The sequence below is a fragment of the Vombatus ursinus genome, unplaced genomic scaffold (assembly GCF_900497805.2).
Source record: "Vombatus ursinus unplaced genomic scaffold, bare-nosed wombat genome assembly UNPS02014812.1, whole genome shotgun sequence".
NCBI classification, from domain to species: domain Eukaryota; kingdom Metazoa; phylum Chordata; class Mammalia; order Diprotodontia; family Vombatidae; genus Vombatus; species Vombatus ursinus.
Genome location: NW_020954590.1, coordinates 45,279,935 through 45,300,735, shown reverse-complemented (window position 1 = coordinate 45,300,735; position 20,801 = coordinate 45,279,935). Strand labels below are relative to the sequence as shown.

The 20,801-nt window shown below is 37.3% G+C and overlaps 1 protein-coding gene across 6 annotated transcripts in view; it reads right to left on the bottom strand.

Annotated features, from left to right (window-relative positions):
- The window catches only part of LOC114054060 (disks large-associated protein 1), a 411,078-nt gene that overhangs the window by 316,073 nt on the left and 74,204 nt on the right, over positions 1-20,801 (bottom strand). For all 6 annotated transcript variants that reach the window (XM_027877129.1, XM_027877130.1, XM_027877131.1 and 3 more), the window contains exon 2: positions 1,488-1,705. In XM_027877129.1, the coding sequence (XP_027732930.1) occupies positions 1,488-1,705 (218 nt within the window). The remainder of the gene's footprint in view (positions 1-1,487; positions 1,706-20,801) is intronic.

Genomic DNA, 20,801 nt, shown 5'->3' with positions numbered 1-20,801 from the left:
AGCTGACCTGGTCAGGGTAGGTAGCATGTGTTATTTGTGTCTCTGCCTAGGTGTACACATTTGAAGAGAATGGTTTGTGGGCATCTTTTGTTCAAGGGGCACTCAGCCTTCAGTGATAATACAGATGAAGAGGAAACTATAAGCCATGAGAATAGAAAATAATCTTCCCTTTCTGTTGTCTGCTTATGATTGTCAGAGATGAAAAACACATGACTAGGATGATCTGAAGTCAGTTTCAGCTTTCTGTCCCCTGCAGGGGACTTTCCTGACTATTTTTTTAAAAATTTAACCAATACTAAGTTTTGCTTCTTAAATGTCATAGCCTACAGCTAACTATTTTTTAAAAAGCATTTTCAGCTAGTTCTCTTGTCTATTTTTTTTCTCTTGCTTTGGCTACTGGTCAAGTTTTTATTAAACTTTCTTCTCCAATGTAGAGCATGATATTTTCCCACAATGCTGCATCAAAACCACTTTTCTGTGTAATTTTTAAAAATGCTACTTTTTGCAACATGTTTTTCATATTATAATGAAATTTCTCCTCTGCATTCAGTGGATAACATATTCAACACCCAATCAAACTTCTGATTTAATCCCACCAAGTTTTCTTCCAAGTTGAATCAAATCTTGCTTAGAATAATAGGATTTTGAATAGTTGCATTTTCACTATTGTTCTCCATTTGTATCAAGTACAACTGACATGAGTGCCACTTTTAACTGGATTTTTGAAAACAAAAAAAACCCTACTTTTGAATATGGAAAAAAAAATACATTTTTCTGCCAAGTGACAAACTTGAGGAATACACTTTAAGAACTTTCAAATCTCTTTCAATTACTAAAACAACCACTACCTTATTTAAGATCCTCCTGAATAATCACATTTTTGTAATTAACTGAAATTCTCAAGGAATCTTGAAGATGCAGACTTAATGGCAGAACCAATTTAGAGACTGGAAATATTTTGATTCTTTTGGTCACCTTGACATTTTATGTCTTTTCAAGAATTTTTAAAAATTCAAGCCTTTTGAGAGAGTATCCAGTCTATGTTTTTGAAACACACACCGCTGTTCATGGAATCCATCCAGCCAGAGGCAGGAATGCATGAACACTGTAGCCTATCTTGTCCTTTCAAGAAGGAGAAGAAATAGAATAAATATCCAAATGTGGATCCTCACTTTCCCTTTATTATTTTTATTTCTGATAATAAAGCATCTGACAAAAAATTCAAGCCCTTCTTTTTGAATGTTAATGACTCATAATATATTATCTGGATAGGACTTGCCCTTGAAGATACCAGGATAAACATGAAATCAGACCCAGGGAAAGGAAAAATGGTTAAGTACATCATACTACCATTTAACATGCCATCACTTTTCCCATCTCTCCTTATTCCCTTTTCTCTTCCACCAAGTATTTTGAATCCAGAATTCCTACAACAGCTGGTACCAGACTGACTTGTATTATGTGAGTTAAGGGTTATGTCATCTTACTTGAGTGTGGTGAGTTCTGTAAGAGATGGCTGTGTAGCCTTGAGATAGCTCTCTCTTCTGGCTGCAATCTTTGGGGAAGGTTTGGGACTGGTATCTGAGTCCCCACTGTCTTCATCCCCCATTGCCTTGATGTAACTGCCACTGCGCATTCTTCGGCAAGGGATCTCATCATCTTTGCCTCCACGAGGGGTATACCCAGTCCATTCATCTTGAGGAACCTAGTTAAATACAAATGAACACAATTGATCACTTATAAGGCTTTCTCTTATTAGTTTTTTTTTTAGCTTTTTTTTTATCTGAAGGAGAGGAGGAAAGACTTGTTTTTGGTAGGATTTTGGTAGGAATTACCAAAAGAGAGTTTCATCCTTGAGCACAAATATTTGGGAGAGTTCAAACACTTACAATATATTAGCTATGACAGGTTTGATAAAAACTTCAAAACACAAGCATATATATACATGCTTGTGCAAACATTCCACATGCCTTAGTTTTTAAATCTCAAGTGTTTTAAGAAAAAAATTAAGTCATATAATTTTGACTCATTTGTACCAGCCTTTTATCTATTTAACACAAGTCACAGTGGTGGTATAACATATTCAGCACAGGAAATAAAGTCATCTCTGAGGATGGTGGTTACCTTTGAATTCTCCATGCATTTAGATTTAAGAGCCACTTAGTATTTAAGAAGGTTTTCCATGGCATTTCCCTTGTCCAATTCCTAACTATTTTTATCTCTATTTTTCTCCTTCCTTTTGCTATTAAACTTGGATTCAAACCCCCACTTCTGATACCTATTACTCAGGTGACCTTGGACAAGTCACTCAGTCTCCCTAGGCTTCAGTTTCCTTTTCTGTAAAATAAGGGAAATGGATTAGAACTAGATAGTCTCTGAGGTCCCTTTCACCATCAGTCCTATGTCCCCACTGAGCCTGTAGTTGACCCCAGTTTCCTCTCTTTCCTGTGCAACCATTCTCTGAATCCTTGTGTTTGCCTCCATCACTGTAACTAATTTCTGGAAGGTCACTGTTGAACTTCTTAACGTACCCAATGGCCTTAGTTCTTAACCTTCTTTACTTCCCTGTGGCATTTGACATTCTTTTTTGAAATAAGCATTCAAGGGTATTCCGATAAATGTTTAACTGGCTCTCTCAAAAAAAAGCATATGCGATACACTATTAAGGTTAATCTGTATTATTATAATTTTCTTCATTCTAGACAATCAACAAAACAATAAATAAAATCCTGATTTGAAGGATTTTCCAAGTTCAAAAGCATAAATGCTCACACTGAAAATTTAACAATCAACTCTTGCAATCCCTGAGCCAGTTCCCACTGGCTCTAGCATACCCCCTTTATGTATTATGCATTGAACATTTTTCATTCTTTGGCTTCCATTTCAAAGAATTTTTCTTTTTATGTTCCATTCTCTGTGGATTATTCCTTCTTCCTTATTATCTTTGCTGTCTACAGTTATTCTTCTTTTTTCCTAAATAGTGGGGGTCCCTCAAAGCTTTGTCCTTAGCTCACTGATTTTAAATTTCTAAAATTTTTTTTTTGCTGAACTCATTCACTATCCTGGCGTCTGTCACCTTCTCTATTATATTAACCCTGAAATCCACATAGAAACATTGACCAGAGTTATATGGGGGTTTAGTTGTTAACTGGTTCAAACTTCTACTTAATACAGAAAACCACATCACAATATCCCAGAGAGATGGTCATCCAAATGCTGAACACTTGCAGTGATGGGAAACACACATCCCACTCTGTTTTTTGACAGTTTTAATTATCATAATATTTTTCCTTATGTTGGGTGAAATTGCTTCCTATAACTTCCACTCATTGGTTCCAAAGTTATATTCTCTGGTACTGTGCAGAATTTAATGCCCTTTCCATATGACAGCCCTTCAAATAATTTGAAGACAGTAATGCTACCACCAAATTTTATCTTTTCCATGTTAAACATCTTCAATTCCTTCAATAATTCCTTATATGACATTTTTAGACTCTTCACCACCCCACTTGTCTTGCTGTGGGTTTTACAGTTTGTCAATGTACTACTTGAGATAAAGTATCTGGAATTAGACAATATTGTACCTGTGCAAGCCCGTGCAGAAGACAGTAGATTATCATATTGCTTGAGCTGGAAAATATACTATTTTTTCTTTTTCTTTTTTATAATTAATTAATTTATTTTTAGTTTTCAATATTCACTTCAATAAATTTTGCGTTTTAAATTTTCTCCCCCTCCTTCCCCTCCTCCCTCCCCAAGATGGCATGCAATCTGATATAGGCTCTACGTATATATTCCTATTAAAAGTATTTTCACATTGGTCATGTTGTAAAGAAGAATTAGAACCAATAGGAAGAAGCACAAGAAAGAAGAAACAAAACAAAAGAGAAGAAAAAAACCAAATAGTATGCTTCTATTTGCATTCAGACTCCAAAGTTCTTCTCTGGATGTGGATAGCTTGGAAAATATACTATTAGGACCATTTAAAATAATTTTTTGGGCATTTAAGTAAGACACTAAGCTCTGCAATCATGTAGTCCAACTTCCTCATTTTGCAGATGGGGAAACTCATGTTGAGAGAGGTCAAATGACTTGTCCAGGATAGCAAGTTACAGTATATTGAGGAGGATAGTTGCATATTAAGATTTAGAGGAGCCAAAAATCTTCCAGTAAAACTCTAGAAGTATACCAGAAGGAAGAGTGATAAAGACAATCCAACCATTTTGGAGAGCAATCTGGAATTATGCTTAAAGAGTTATTAAATTATCTATAGCTTTTGACCCAACAATACCACTATTTGGTCTATTTCCAAAGATTATTAGGGAAAAAGGTAAAGAACCTGTATGTTCTAAAATGTTTATAGCAGTTCTTTTCATAGTGGCAAAGAACCGGAAATTGCACGGAGGCCCATCAACTGGAGAATTGCTGAACAAGTTGTGGTATATGATTATGATGGAATGTTACTGTGCTATAAGAAATTACGAGCTCAATGATTTTAGAAAAATCTGGAGAGACTTGCATGCAACAATGAAGACAAAATTAGAAGAACCAAGAGAACATTGTATACAGTAATAGCAATATTGTTTTAAGAATGACTTTGAGTGAATAATTATTTTGTCTATTATAAATATCCAAATTAACTATAAGGGACATATGAAGAAAGACTCTATCTGCATCCAGAGAAAGAACTGATAAATGGAAGTATGTATATAACAATTTTACATATATATGCATGCATGAATGTATATATACACACATATGTAAATATATACATATATACACACATATATTATATACACACACACACACACACATATATGTACCAATTTGTCTCTAATGGTAGCTATCTCTAGGGTGTGCAAGGGGAGGGAATTAAAATAAGGAAAAAAAAGAAATTTAACTGATAATTTTGTTGTATATTTGAAAGGAATAGCAAGTTGTACATAGTAGATTTGCAGTTTCATGTGCAATCATCTTTTTTATTATACCATGTTATGGACATGCTTGTTTTATTCCACAAATTAAAAAGAAAAAAGAAAAGAAAATCAAAGAGAAACAGCTAAAAACTTCTCATTCCAGTCCAGAAGTACACAGAAAGAGTTATAGAATCCTACAAAACCTATGGGACAAACCAAGTCCTCTGATTCTAAATCTTTCTACACTATGGTGTTGCTTCTTATATTGTTCTGCCTCTCATGAATGGTTTTTATTCATGACTTCCTCCTATACTTGTGTAAAAGAATTGTGAACTCAATTGTACAATTTCACATTTATCTTGATTCTGCTATTCAAAACTCTCAACAATATGATTCAAACCTACATTTCTAGTTTCATTTCCTACAATTTCCTTTAATAGGCAGCTAGGTGGCTGAGTGGATAGAGCCCTGGGCCTGGAGTCAGGAAGACCTGAGTTCAAATCTCACCTCAGATACCTCATAGCTCTGTGGTCCTGGGTAAGTCACTTAATCCTGTTTACCTCAGTTTCTTCATCTGTAAAATGAGTTGAAGAAGGAAATAGCAAATCATTCCAATATCTTTGCCAAGAAAACCCCAAATGGGGTCATGGAGAGTTGGACAGAACTGAAATGTCTCTACAACAAATTTCCTTTAACATATTCTATAATACGGCCACACAAGATTGCCATCCAGATTCTGTTCTGTTCTGATCTCTCTTGTCCTGTACTTTTGTTCATACCACCTTCCATCCTGGGTACAGACTTCCTTCTCCATTTCCTTCTGTTTATCTCCCTCCTATCCTTCAATGCCCAAACCAGGTGTCATCTCCTCCATGAAGCCTTATCTGAACACCTCCCACCATTCTAAGCTAAAAATGGTCTCTTCCTCCTCAAATTTTTTTTCTAGCGCATTGCCTGGGTTTCTTCTTTGCTCATCACACCTCTCTTCTACAATGATTATTTATTTTCATGATTTCTTCATATGTATTGTAAGTTCCTAAAGAGCACAGTCTGTGTCATGTTCATTACTGCATCCTTAATACTGTGCTTTGCACATAGTAGGCACTTAATAAATGTCTGTTGAGTTGAATATATCCCTGTTCAGTTTAATCTTTCACTCCAGTTGCTCACTAATACTCTTCTCACATGTCTCCAGTTCCTTATAGGATGACCCAAATGGCATGTTCCACAAGTACAATTTAGACAGATTGGGTCCCTTGCCCAAGAAATAAAATGGAGTAGTAGACAGAAAACCTTGAATGACAGATGAATCTATGAGCCTATCCTCTGACATCAAAGGAATCCTACCAGCTCTTGTGAGCATTGTTGTTTAGCTTGTTTCTGACTGATTCATTCCAAAATACTCGGTGTTTGCTGACTCTAGATTGTCATATTTGAAGAAGACATCAATTCATTTTGCCGCTCTGAGTATAAAATGGTGCTGTTCCTTATTGTTGTTTCCCCTTGCACTCAGCCTGCTGTACTGGACAAGGCTAGTTTTCATGGAGTTACAATGTGTATTGCTTGCTTCTTAGAAAATAGGACAGCTGAGAAATTTAATGACCAGTGAAACATATTAGCTCATACATGCTTACATTTCACTTGTGTGTACAAATGGTTTGCATGTTACCAATACAACCTGGAGTAAGATTTAAGGAGTGTGGGTTGGTATTTCTGTTTCCATAGATTAAGAATCAGGTAAAAGCATCCTCCATCACCACAAACCCAACCCATCACCTTCCTTCCCAAACTGGCTACTGTTTCTAACTATTATTGCATTTTGGGCCATAGACCTATAATCATTTATGTTTTCCAGGCTAGAAACTTCAAGAATCGCCTCTGAATTTCCCTTTGCCTTCATTCACTATAAAGTCTGCTACCAAATCCTATTTTTCTCTTGGAAATTTTTTTTTCCGGGTTTATCCCTTTCTCTCCATTCCTGCTTGACATTCACCCATTTACATTAATCACTCAGTACATTACCAGGATTGCTGTAGCACTGCATAGTTTTTCTTGGATTCTTTTCTGAAAACATTTTATGGTACTTTGTCCTCTTTTATCAAATTCATCACATCTCTAGTTCCCTAACAAATTTCATTTACTTGCCATTTGTTGGATTATTTTGGTTATTTAGCATTTTTAAGCTGAAGGCAAATGAGAACCACCAGACCAACACAGCAAACATTTCTGAAAAGCATATAAACAGCAAAGTATTTGATCTTAACAAATTCAATTAAACTCCTAGAATCACAGAATGATAGTGTTAGAAGGAACTTCAGAGACCATCGATTCCAATTTGTACTTGAATGTGAATCACCTCTTTAGCAAACCCAACAACTAGTCATTGAGTCCCTACTTGATTTCTAATGAGGAAGAACCCAGCGCTTTTTGAGGCAAGTTATTTCACCTTTAGGAAACTCAAATTGTTAGGACAATTTCCCAAATGTCAAGACTAAATTTGCCTTTCTGCCACCTCCACATATCTCCTAGTTATGCCCTTCAGGGAAGGGAAACCTAACAGTCCTCCACATGACAGTACTTCAAATATTTGAAGAGAAGGCAGCTAGGTGGCCCAGTGGATAGAGCACTGGCCCTGAAGTCAGGAGGACCTGAGTTCAAATCTGACCACTTGATACTTACTAGCTGTGTGACCCTAGGCAAGTCACTTAACCCCAATTGCCTAAAAGAAAATATTTGAAGAGAGCCATCATTTTTTGACATTTAAAAAATTTTTTTGGTGAGGCAGTTGGGGTTAAGTGACTCGCCCAGGGTCACACAGCTAGTAAGTATGAAGTGATCAAGTATCTGAAGAGCCATCATTTTTCTCCCAAGGTCTTTTCTTCAGGCTTTGTTGTTGTTGTCATCATTGTTTAGTTATCAGTCACATGATTTCTTCTCTAGTGGATTAAGGCAAGCAGAAGTTAAATAACTTGCCCAGGGTCATGCAGCTAGTAAGTGTCTGAGGCCAGATTCGAACTCTTCCTGAGCCACCTAGCTGCCTCTGTGGCTTAAACATGCCCCATTCCTACAGATGATACAATATATTCTTCAGTCTTCTTACAATCTACTTTCCTTTTCTTGACAGTTTCTACCTTGTCTGTCTTTCTTAAAATATGGTGCCTAGAACTGAACACAGCATCCCACACGTGCTCTACACAGCACTTGTTGCCACCCTTGTTCTGGACACTCTTTTCATGCTTTGTGGGATAGCATTAACTTTTTGGCTGTCATGTTACATCCATCTACAGTTGTGTGTGTGTGTGTGTGTGTGTGTGTGTGGCAATTGGGGTTAATTGATTTGCCCAGAGTCACAGCTAGTGAGTGTTATGTGTCTGAGGTCATTTTTGAACTCAGGTCCTCCTGACTCCAGGGCTGGTGCTCTACACACTGTACCATCAAGCTGCCCCATTTGTAGTTTTCTTGAACTCCTGGATCATTTTTCACAAGAATTATTGACTAGTAATACCTCTTCAAAACCTGTATTCATGAAGAAGTTGATTTTTGCGCCCCAAATATGGTATTTTACATTTCCTCATGCTAAATTTCACCTTATTCAATAGAATTTATTCTATTATTTTTGGATATGGATTTTGCCAAGCTTTGTCAACTGAAACTTTGACAAACATACCATCTATGCTTTTATCAAATCAATTATGTAATTGTTGAATAGCTCAGAGTGAAGGAAAGATGTCTAGGGCACTACACTAGAGACCTCTTTCAAAGATTATATTGCTGCATTAATAAATACTCTTTGGGTCTAGTCATTCAACCTTTTTCATGTTTAGCAAACTATACTGTGATTTAACTCTTTTCTCCATATTATTCACAAGTATAATATAGTAAACTTTTTTGCATATTTAAAATGTAAGCATGCTATATAGTATTTAAAACAATCCCCTGATCAAAGAGTATAGTTAATATTTTAAAAATGAAATATGGTTAGTTTGGTATGACCTGTCTTTTCTCTGTCTTTGTGCTTACAAAATATACCCTTTGTAATATGTTCCAAACTTTTGCTGGAATAGATAGCAAGCTCACTGGTCTACAGTTTATAGACTCAAACTTCTTTCCTTTATTGAAAATTTGAGCAGTTATCCTTCTACATTCTCTAATATAGTTCACTAATTTGTCTTTGGTCCATTCTAATTTTCAGGGCACTCCATTCTTACTACCATCTGTTCTAAGCTATGAATTCTCTTTGCTATTCTTTCCTCCCTAGATGTTATTTCCTCTCTTGCTTAAATTCTTCTAGTTACTCTCTGGTCCTCATGGACATTAAGCTCTTTTCTCTGAGGCTTTGCTTAGATTTATTGTAGTGTTACTGTCTTCTGGGTACTTTTCCTGGGCTTCTTTCAGTCTATAACATTGAGTTCGTCGTTCTCTTCTCTTTACTCATATCTCTTGTCTCAGTTTCTGGATTAGGGTTTTTTGTGTTTGGGTAGGATCTGCTCCCTCTTGTACTCTTGGATGGTGTGGATGGACCCTGCTCAATCCTGGATGTGGTAGCAGAGACTAGGACCCACCTTCTGTAGGAATTCCTGAGTTTTAGCTCAGTCTCTTGGTAGCTTAACTTGGGCTTTGGCTTTGGTTCCTTCTTTGTGTCGTCCTTACAAAATTCTGAACTTGGAATTAGCTCCTTTCTTTGTTGTGACCTTTCTAGACCCTAGCCAGATGTTGTGGATTGTGCTGATAGCAAGTTTCCTGCAAGACTCCAGGTATTTTGCTCTCCATGTGTTCCCCTGGCCATTTATCTTGTTGTGGCTTGGGTATGGGCTGCCTAGGCCCCAAGCTGTCCAGTACTGGTCTGGCCTTGTTTCTGTTATGGTTCAGGCTTGGAATGTTTGGGCTTTGGGCTGTGCACAAGCTGCCTAGACAATGGTTTGGGTATAGACTGTCAAGGTCCTAGCTTGGCCTTGTTTCTTGCAACAGATGGAGAGTAGGCTGCACTGGCAATATGCTGGGCACTAGTCCGGCCCTGTTCCTGCTGTGGGTCTGCTTTGCTTGCATACTTTGCCTTCTACCTACTTGGCTTGTCTCATAGCTTTTGCAGGATTCTAGAAGTCTTTCAGTGTAGTTCTGGACTAGAAGGAGAAGTTTGAGCTGTTTCCTTTTTATTTTCTTTATCACTATTCCTTCTGGTACACTTTCAAAGTTTTCCTGCGAGATTTGGGCTCCTCTAGATCTCAATCTGCTGTCATCTTCCCCAAATCCTTTCTAATGCCTTTCGAAGATCACTGATAAGAACTAAGAAAATTACACCTGCAAATTCTTTTAGTAATCTAAGATGTAGTTAATATGGGCCTGCTGATTTGAACTCATTGGTTCTCTTCAATCCTGTTTATCAAATGAGGATTGCTTGAAGGAACTGGGGCTGTCTAGCCAGGAGAAGAGAAGACTCGGGGGGCCATGATATCTGCCTTCAAGTCTTTGAAGGGCTGTAGTATGGACGAAGAATTAGAATTTGACCTAGACTTAGAATTAGTTGCTGTGTACAGCTCCAGCCAGCAGAACTAAGACCAATGGTTGTAAACTTTAAAGAGCTAAATTTGACTTAATGTCAGGAAAACTTTCCTGATTAGAGCCGTGGAATCAACATTCTCTAGAGGTTATGGGTTCTCTCTTCTTGGAAACCTTCAAGCAAAAGTATTATAATCAGGGTTCTTCTTGGGCATGAGTTGGATTAGAACAGGCCTCTAAACATAGGGTCCATTGATCCCTAAGGGAGTCTATGGAGAGACTTCATGGGGGTCTATGAATTTGGAAAGGAAAAAGTACAACTTCCTTTTCACTAACTTCTAACTAAAATGCACCATTTCCTTCAATTATTAATATAGGCAACAAACATTATTATAACAACCTGTCAAAAGTATCCATCACACAAAAAGGTTAAGAATATCTGGACTAGATGATTCTCCAAACTTTCAAACTCTATGCTTCTATGATTCTGACTCATTGTATTTTCACTTACGTTGTTTTTCTACTTCCTGCTACCCATTTTGGTTCTATCCTTTCCAGTTTAAAGATCATTCTCTATTGAAGGGAGGAACATAGTTAAGAGTTAAGTAGTTTGGGCTTGTCACCATTACCACCATCCCATCCACCCTGAGCACTGGTCCTGTCCTTTCTTTGGCCCTTCCTTGCCTTTTCCATAAGTAAAAATCTCTTTTCTCTTGTCTTTAGTGCTCATTGTCAGCTCACTGTAGCCTGTGTTCCTGTCCCACTTCTTACTGGACCATTCTTTTCTTTTGTATCCATCCTCAGTTACCTATCCTACCTTCTATCTTACGTCTTTAGAATCTGAGTTTGTTGATGAATTTTATGTACATCACAGTTTTTTCTTTTTTTGGGAAGTCCCTCTTTTTCTTCTCCAGAGGAGTCATTTCTGTTTGAGTCTTTAGAATTTGTCCTTCTTGGGCTCACTTCCCTTTCAAAATATTAAGCTTTGCTTTGAACTCTTTGAAATCTGTTCTTCCAAAATTGAACATGCATGTTAGACTATATAGAGTTTTCCTCTTCCCTATCGTGGTCTCTATGACAAAGTGGTCACTTACCCCCAAAGTTCCTATAATTTTAACTTCAGCACACAGGCACTGAGCATCTGTAATATGCAAGGTCATAGGAACATGATACAGGAGCCTGGCTTTAGAGCTAGAAAGGATTTTACAACCTATTCTGTCTAATCCCTTCAATTTTACAGATGCAAAAAGTGAGGCAGATGAGATGAAGATTTGCCTAGGATCAGAGATATAGTAAAACAAAGAGCTGGGATTGAAATTTGGGTCCTCTCACTCCAAATCCACTGAATTTCCAAGAGTTTCTCAACTTTGACTTACTTTAGGTGGAAAAATGATCATTTTCAGAGTAGATATTTTGCTTAACAGATGCATTCTTAAAATGAATGTTGAGGGCCTTGAAAAACTCATACACTATTACATGCTTCCCTGCTCTCAGAGTCAACTGGCAGCTCCTTATCATGGCTTTGATGTTTGCCAGAGAAAGATGACATCAGTAATGAAAGTATGGAAAATTCTGTCAAAATGATGATGAAATCACTGGAAATCTGTTTTAAAATATTGCTAAATTTTCTTCTAAGATGTTTGAAAGTGGAATTGTAGTGTAGTTGGCCTTGTAATTGGAAACAGGCAATTGCAGAGAAACAGAGAAAATTGCAAGCATTAGTGGTTATTATCCAGACCAACAGTGAGATGATGGATTTGTACATGTTACTACTGTATGCAAATTTTAAGTTAACAGTTGCTAGACATCTGTTTAGGGAAAATATATTTCTAGAAGGCAGAAGGAGAACAATTCTCCCTTCTGATTAAAAAGGCAGTAGTTTAAATCTTTAAATGCAGGGATATAAGGCTGCTAGTTTCTGTCTTTCAATCTCTTCTTTAGCAGTATGGAGAGAGAAGGCTCAGGGCAATTGAAGCAACAATAAATCTAACTGATCTGCAGACTACAACATAGGGGAAGTCCATCCCTTCAGTGAATTCTAAAAACCTCAAATGGTATGGAATAAGCTGTTCAAGGCTATGAGGGAGGAAAGCTTCAGCAGATGGGAAAAACAGCCTACAGGTTGAATGATGCCAAGTTGATCTGAAGTACTGAAGACCTATGCCATCCTTAGAAGATATTTACCTACAAGATAAGGTTTTGGAATGAGTTAAAAGAAAGCATACTCATCATATCTGTGTATGACACCAGATTAGAATAATCTGTAATTGATAGTGGTTCAAAAACTCTAATTCAATTTAAAAAAACATTGATTAAATATTGCAGAGTATTGGCTAGACACTGAGGAAGATACAAAGTTTTGTTAAGTCCTATTAAGAGAGAGAATGAGTCCAAAAAGTATTAGGTTGAGTTTAGCCATTTCTTTCTTTTATTTTATTAATTTATTTTGATTTAACAACAATCACTTCCATATGCTTTAGAGTTTAAAATTTTTCTCCCCCTTCCTCCCCTCTACCCTCCCCAAGACGGTACACAATCTGATATAGGTTATACATATACATTCCTATTAAACATATTTTCACTTTAGTGATGTTGTAAGTAAAAATTAGAACCAATAGGAGGAACCACCAGAAAGAGGAAACAAAACTCAACAGAAGAGAAAAAATAGCAAATAGTATGCTTTGATCTGCATTCAAATTCCATAGTTCTTTCTTTGGGTGTGGATAGCATTTTCATTACGAGGCCTTTGGAGATCTTAGATCCTTGTATTGCTGGGAAGGGTTAAGTTTATCAATATTAGTCATTGTACAATGTGGCTGTTATTGTGTACGATGAAAATTTTTTTTTAAGAATTTTTTTTTTGGTGAGGCAATTGGGGTCAAGTGACTTGCCCAGAGTCACACAGCTAGTAAGTGTCAAGTGTCTGAGGCCTCAGTTCCTCTTGACTCCAACGCCAGAGTGCTATGCACTATGCCACCTAACTGCCCAAAATCCTGTTTGTTTGTTTTTTCTTTTTGGTGAGGCAGTTGGGGTTAAGTGACTTACCTAGGGTCACACAGCTAGTAAGTGTCAAATGTCTGGTCTGAGACTAGATTTGAACTCAGGTCCTCCTGACTCCAGGGCCAGTGCTCTATCCACTGTACCACCTAGCTGCTCCCCATTTATTTCTTTAAAACCTGTTTTATAAACCTCTTTTGCTGCTTATTTGAATGTGAATGCTTTGCTACTTTAAAAAATAATTAAGTTTTTAAATGTAGAAGAAAGGAAAGGTTCATAGCTCCATTTTAGGTGAACTATTTAGGAGAATCATCAATTGGTGGCAATATGAGAATAATTTCAGTTATTTGAAATAAAAGAATGTCTTGAGAGCTAATCCTATTAAATGATTACAAATGTTCCAGAAGCCAAGTTATACTGATAATGATAATATTAATAATGATAGTTAGCATTTATATAGTGCCTACTATGTGCCAGGCCCTTTACAAATATTATCTTTTTTGATCCTTACAAATAGTAATGGGAGATAGATGATATTATTTTATAGTTTTTTTTTCCTTTTTACAGTTAGGGAAACTGCAGAGGTTAAGTAATTTGCCCAAGGGTCAGCTAGTTAAATGTCTAAGGTTGGATTTAAGCTCAGATCTTCCTAGAGTTGAACTCCAGCCTCAGTGGTCTATCCATTGTACCATCTAGCTGCCTACATACCCAGAGCAACATAATGGTATAAGACATAGGCTTCCATTATATTAAAACTGAAGACCTGCTTTCCCCTTCTCTGAAATTCTATAGCATTTTTAGCCTATATCACACAATCATTTAAGCAGGGCAACTAGGTGGTACAATGGATAGAGTATAGGGCCTGGAGTCAGAAAGACTCCTCTTCCTGAGTTCAAATCTAGCCTCAGATACTAAATAGCTATGTGACCTGGGCAAGTCACTTAACTCTGTTTTCCTCAGTTTCCTCACCTGTAAAATGAGCTGGAGAAGGAAATGGCAAACCACTCCAGTATCCAGTACCCAAATGGGGTCATGAAGAGTTGGATACAAATGAAAAATGACTGAACAAGAACAACACAAATCATTTAATGATATGCTCTCTCATTTTGGACACTTTCCCATGTGGTAACATCTTTCCAACTAGATTATCAACTTCTTATGGGCAGAAACTATATTTTATAGTTTATTTATATCCCTTGTAACATTTTTTAATGGTCCAGCCAAACTTGTCTATCACACATGAGATCTATCTCCTATTTCTACATTTTCCCACACATTGACTGCCTACACCTAGAATGCATTTCCTCTTTACCTCCAATTCTGAAAATTCTTAGTTTCCTTTAAAACTAATTTAAAGAGCTACTTCTAAAAAAAGTCTTTCTTGGTCCTTTTAGCTGCTGGTAGCCCCTTTCCTCTCCAATTTTTTTTTTTGTATTTACTTTTTATATATTTTGCATATATATATACATACATACACACATGCACATACACACATATGTGAACTTGTTGTCTCTGGCCTTCCCCTTCCCCTGTCTCCTTCCATATAATCTCCTTGTGGGCAGGGACAACTTTATTTTTGATTTTGTATCTTTAGCTTCTAGCTCAGTACCTGATACCTAGAAGATATTTAATGAATGCTTATTGCTTGATCTAATAGTAGATGAGCACGTATTAGATGCTAAATAAATACTTGTTGAGTTTAACTGAAATTCCAGGGAGGGTATATAAACTTTTGCCCTTTCTTGATTTTCAATGGTAATTGAGGATCAAGGATAATTAAGATTTCACAGATCAAGCAAAAACTTCATTTAAATCTCTAATAAATAACTTATTCCATGATACTCTTAAGTAGAGTATCCAGTTTTCCAAGCCATGTTGTATTACTCAGGCCTCCATTTAATGGTCTGCTTAAGCCCCAAAGTCCCAAGACTAAGGATTCAACTTCTTTTGGAGTCCTAAGTAATTTTGTTCTGGAGCTTCTGTTTTGAAGACTTCATTTTTTCCCCCTCTAAGATATGCCCTTATTTCTACCTGTCTGATTATGCAGGCCTTTCAGAAGCAGGTTATCCCACTTTTTCTTTGGGTTTGCCTTCACCTCATTGAGTCCTCAGTGCTCTTATTGGGTCAAATGCTCCAGTGAATCCTTTAGGGCATGAGGCACAAAATCAGATCAAAGTTGATCTAGATACTGAGAACTGTCCTTCAAGAAAAGCAACTTAGTATAATGAAAAGAGCATTGGACTGAAAGTCAGGGGAGTTGGGATCTGATTTGACTCTCCAATTGTTTGACTTTGGACAAGCTAGGATCTCTTCCAACTCTACTTGGAGGTAATGGTGGAAAGAGTAGCCTTGGCATCAGAAGATTTTAGTTTCAGGCTTGACTATTGCCTTCTCACTCATTTATTCAGTCATTCATTTATTAAGTGCCTACTATGTGCCAGGCATTACACTAGATGGTGGATGTACAAAAATGAAACAAAACAAACCCCAGCTGGTCCATGCTTTTAAGGAGCTTACATTCCACTTGTTCTCATTTTCTCAACTCTAAAATGAGAGATCTGAAAGTCCCTTGATCCTAAGATTAAATTTGGATGAAAACTAGATAGGTAGCAACCCTATTACTGACTAGCAGTAAACTCCTTGAGAACTACAAAGGTATCCAGGACCAGTTCTATACCTCCCCCCAATCCCACCCCAAGCTAAAGTCTGCATGTGTAGATCTAAAGGGTACATTAAAGGTTTATAGATACTACGGAGGTTAGTCAATACATGGTAGATTCCATGCCTGAGTAGGTCTCAGACTCAGTTGAATAAATCTGAGTCAGGTCAATTGATCCCAAGTCTCAGGGTTCAGACAAGTTCTTGACTAGGCTTGCAAACTCTCGTAATTAATTGAACCACTCTTTCTTGCAGAATTTTGAGAGATTTATCTATAATTTGTTTTTCCTTTCTTTTTTCATCTCCTTCCTCTTTCAAAAAAAATTCTCAGAATTTCAAAAATCAGGCTTCTGTGCTCCTAATCTTCTGAAATCTGTTCTTCCTCATATTGGAGCCTCAAAAGCTCAGTGTTGTTTCTGATGGTTTATCTAAGCTCTGAAGCTTAGATTCAACTTCTTTCAGATTCCTAAACAATTAGTCCAGAGCTATTTTTTTGGACCTATTTTTTTCTCTAAGACAGGCTCTTTGTACCAAGCTTTACAAACTTGATTTTGATACAAAATCTCACAGTCTGATTACTGTAAATAGCCTCTACCCAATCAGAATTGAAAATGTATTGAATTATTTTAAAAAAAACTTAGTTTACTACATTTATTTCAATTTTTTTATACTTTTTTTTGAGGCATTTGGGGTTAAGTGGTTTGTTCAAGGTCACATAGCTAGTAAGTGTCTGAGGCTGGATTTGAATTCAGATGCTCCTGACTCCAAGGCCAGTGCTCTATCCACTGCATCACCTAGCTGCCCCTTATATTTATTTCTAATAAAATCTGTCTTACTTCCACGAACATTATAAGCTTCCACTCAAGCTGTACTTTGATAACTTCTCCTGGTGAAGATGATCCTGGGTTCTCAAAGTCCATGATAGCAGAGTGAAAGGTTCTGCCAAACCAGAAAAACTAGGAGAATGGGCCTGTATATCTATATTCTGGAGGCTAGACAAGCTAAGTGCAGAGGGGATCATTACTGGATGGGTAGCAACAAGGGGGCGAGTGTTTCTGGCTATAGAAACTCATGAAGCTTTCTCCTACATAGAGGAAATAATAGATCTTTGAAGTTTTAAAGCATACGATAGCTGTCACTATGAGCTTTCTCAACTAGCATAACTAAAACAAGATAAAACAGCTGAGGCCAGAGGTTTCTCCAGACACCAACATGATTGTTTTTCATTATCTTTAGTTATAGGTGTATATGTCATTTGTTTCAACGTTCTGTTCAAACTCCATAGCAAAGACACCCCCTGAAAAGCAAACATAGGTCTGTAAGAGTGGGCTAGAGATACTGGGTTGCTATGCATACTCGCTATATGCCAGAAACTGCACTATGTGTCTTTTGCCATATCAAATAGAGGTGGGAGAGGCAATAGAGTTTGAAAAATCAGTCATAGGTGAGGAGAGAGGCAGCAAAGGGAGGTAAGGGATGCAGGGCAGCCATGGCAGCAGGAAGCATGGTGGAAGGAAGAGTTTAAAGCAGCCAATATTCAGAATTGGGGTGAATAATGGGTGTGTGGGAGCCCGCTCAAACATCTCACCCTAGCCGATTGCTAAATTTTCGGTGTGAGCATTTATATTTATAGCTTGGAGAATTGGCAACTGTCATAAATCAAAGCTTGATTTGATATTTTGTTGATTGTATAAAGAAAGTGATGGAGAAAATGTTAATAATGTAGATTAATCTTAAAATTGTATTAAAATTATATCTTGCACATATATAAATATAAATATACACACATAAAAATATGTGTGTGTATGTGTGTATGTGTGTGTGTATTTTTCTGGAGAGCTAGTTGTTATACATTTGCCAGTACGTCACTGTGTGTGAGGCATTCAAGTCAGCAGGGGGCCAGAAGTAGATAAGTATTATGATCAAGGCTGGGCCATTTCTATACTCTAGGTAAGATGGAAAATGAAGTCTCTGTAGGAAGCTTTTATTCTTCAAGGTAACACGTGACTCGGTCTATTATAAAATAAAAGCCTACATTCGAAGGATAGCAAAGTTTCTTCACGTTAAAAATATGGGCACTTGTGAAGTTTCTTCACTTGTAGAATGAGCAGGTTGGAGTGGATGGTACTTCAGGCCCCTTCCAGCTCTATGTCCTTTGATCCTGAGCACTTGTGATCAGATCAAAAGGAGACAGTGGAGAAAATATAATCCTATCTTTAGTTATAAATACCTTAAAATTCACAAGGTAGCTTACCCAATATGGTGAGCTTTCTAGTTTAGCACACACAGATTTTAGCTTCAACTCTGGAATCTAATGATAAAAGAAACCGCAGCCACAGTGATTCATCACACAGTGTGGGATTTAGAAATATCCTTTATAAATATCCCAAATCGCTTCACTAATATCTTGGGGTCATATTTTGCCCATTTTTCTTTCTTTTCTTTTTTCTTTTTTTTTTTTCAGGCAGTTGGGGTTAAGTGACTTAACCAGAGTCACACAGCTAGTAAGTGTGAAGTGTTTGATCTGAGGCCAGATTTGAACTCAGGTCCTTCTGCCTTCAGGGCCAGTGCTTTATCCATTGAGCCACTTAACTGCACCCCAACCCCATTTTTCTTTCAATCAGACCTGTAATTTCATTATTGTGGGCAACTTCCAGTGAGATACTTCCTCTGTTGATGCTGATCCATGTAGTCTCTGAAATTCATGGTCTTAGAGAACTGCCTGGGGGCTACCAAGAGCCTTGCTTAGGGTCACACTGTCAGGATGTGTCAGAGACAAGACTTGCACCCAGAACTTCTTCTTGACTCCAAGGCCAGCTCAAAAATCCACTATGTCAGGTAACCTCTCACCTTTTATTTTCTTTCAGAATATCTATTTTATATATTTAGACAATGGAAATATCAAAGATCTAGAACTCTGATATTTCTTTGCTGGGGATTGCAGTGCTGTGAGATGCTCAATTCAATCCCACAAGTGTTTATTAAGTGCCTGTTGTGTGCTAGGTGTATAGAGCGTCTGGGCTATAATAGGATGTTAGTTGTCTCATCTGTGATATGATGGGCAGTGGACTAGAACATGATGATGGTGGTAATAATGATGACAGTCATGGCTGGGATGATCATGATAACACTAATAACAATGTTAACAATGATGTCTTGCATTTAAGTGACTTACATACATTATCTCCTTTTCAATTTTAAAATCTTGTGATTACGTAAAATTTAGAGGCAGCTAGGTAGTACAGCAGATAGAGTACCAGGCCTTGAGTCATGAAGACTCTTCTTCCAGCCTCAGACACTTACTAGCTGTGTGACCCTGGGCAAGTCACTTCACCCTGTTTGCCTCAGTTTCCTCATCTGTAAAATGAGCTGGAGAAGGAAATGGGCAAACCACTCCAGTGTCTTTGCCAAGAAAACCCCAAATGAGGTCATGAAGAGTTGGACGCAACTTCTACAACAACAAGGTGGTTGTTGTTCAGTCACTCAGTCATGCCCAACTCTTTGTGACTCCATGGATTCATCCATGGGATTTTCTTGACAAAGATACTAGAATGATTTGCTATTTTCCTCTGGTGTGTCCCCAGATGAAGAACTGAGGTAAATAGGGGTTAAGTGACTTGCCCAGGGTCTTATGGCTACTAAATGTCTGAGGCTGGATTTGAACCTAGATGTTCCTGACTGCAGCCTTGTGCTAATCACAACGCTAGGCATTGGTGATATAAAGGAGGAGAGTGGTAAGAAAGTAAAGCAAGGAGAGTCAAAAGGCTCAATGTGCCAAATAAATAACATAAGGTACATGTATATGCGTGTATTTCCTCAGAATTTAACATGAAATATAATCTTATCATGACCAAATACAGTGATTGCTGGTATTCATACTAAGCTAAAAGTGTCTGTATGTGTTATTAGTGTAATGTGGCAGCCAACACGGTGTGAGATAAGAAACAATGGACCTCCCGGGGTGGGGAACCTTCCATCTCGAGGCCACAGGTTCCTCACCCCTAGACTAGGAATTTGATCACCTGGGCCGTAGTCCTACCTCTGCTACCAACTGGTTATGTGACATTAGGTAAATGACTTTCTTTCTCTGATCTTATTTCCCTTCTAAGTCAGAAAATTCTGTGATTCAACCTTATTTTACTCCTTTGTTCGCTAATTTTGGAATACTGAATAGGCTCTTCTATTTCTCTTATGAATTATTAAAGATTCTTACATATTATTAGCTTAAATATTTCATATCAGTTCAGAAAAACAAAGGTGAAGTACAACTATAAGTCCCAGGAATTCTCCACTATCATCTGATTACTTCTATCACCTTAAATTTACTGGGCATTTTTTTCTCCTAAATCATATTTCAAAACTACATTAAATCCTGAAACATTCTGCATTTATATGTTGTCCAAAACTGAGTCCTATGATTCACTGAATTTCAGACCTTACAGATTCTCTAGTTTCAAACCCCTCATTTTACAGAGAAGGAAACAGGCCCAGTAAGAGCAGGTGCTTTGTCCAGGGCATCACAAGAAGTAAGTGGTTTAAACTAGATCTCCTGAATTTGCCCCTTCACTAAATCATACCCCCACTTGAATTTCTCCCACATTAATCTAGTAAAACACTAGCTTTCACATTGCATGGATATTGATGCCTAGAAAGAAATGAAGAATGCTTTTTAGTGTATTTATGTAAATGTGCAATTAAAAATTCCAGTCTACTAATGATGATGCCAAGAGTCTG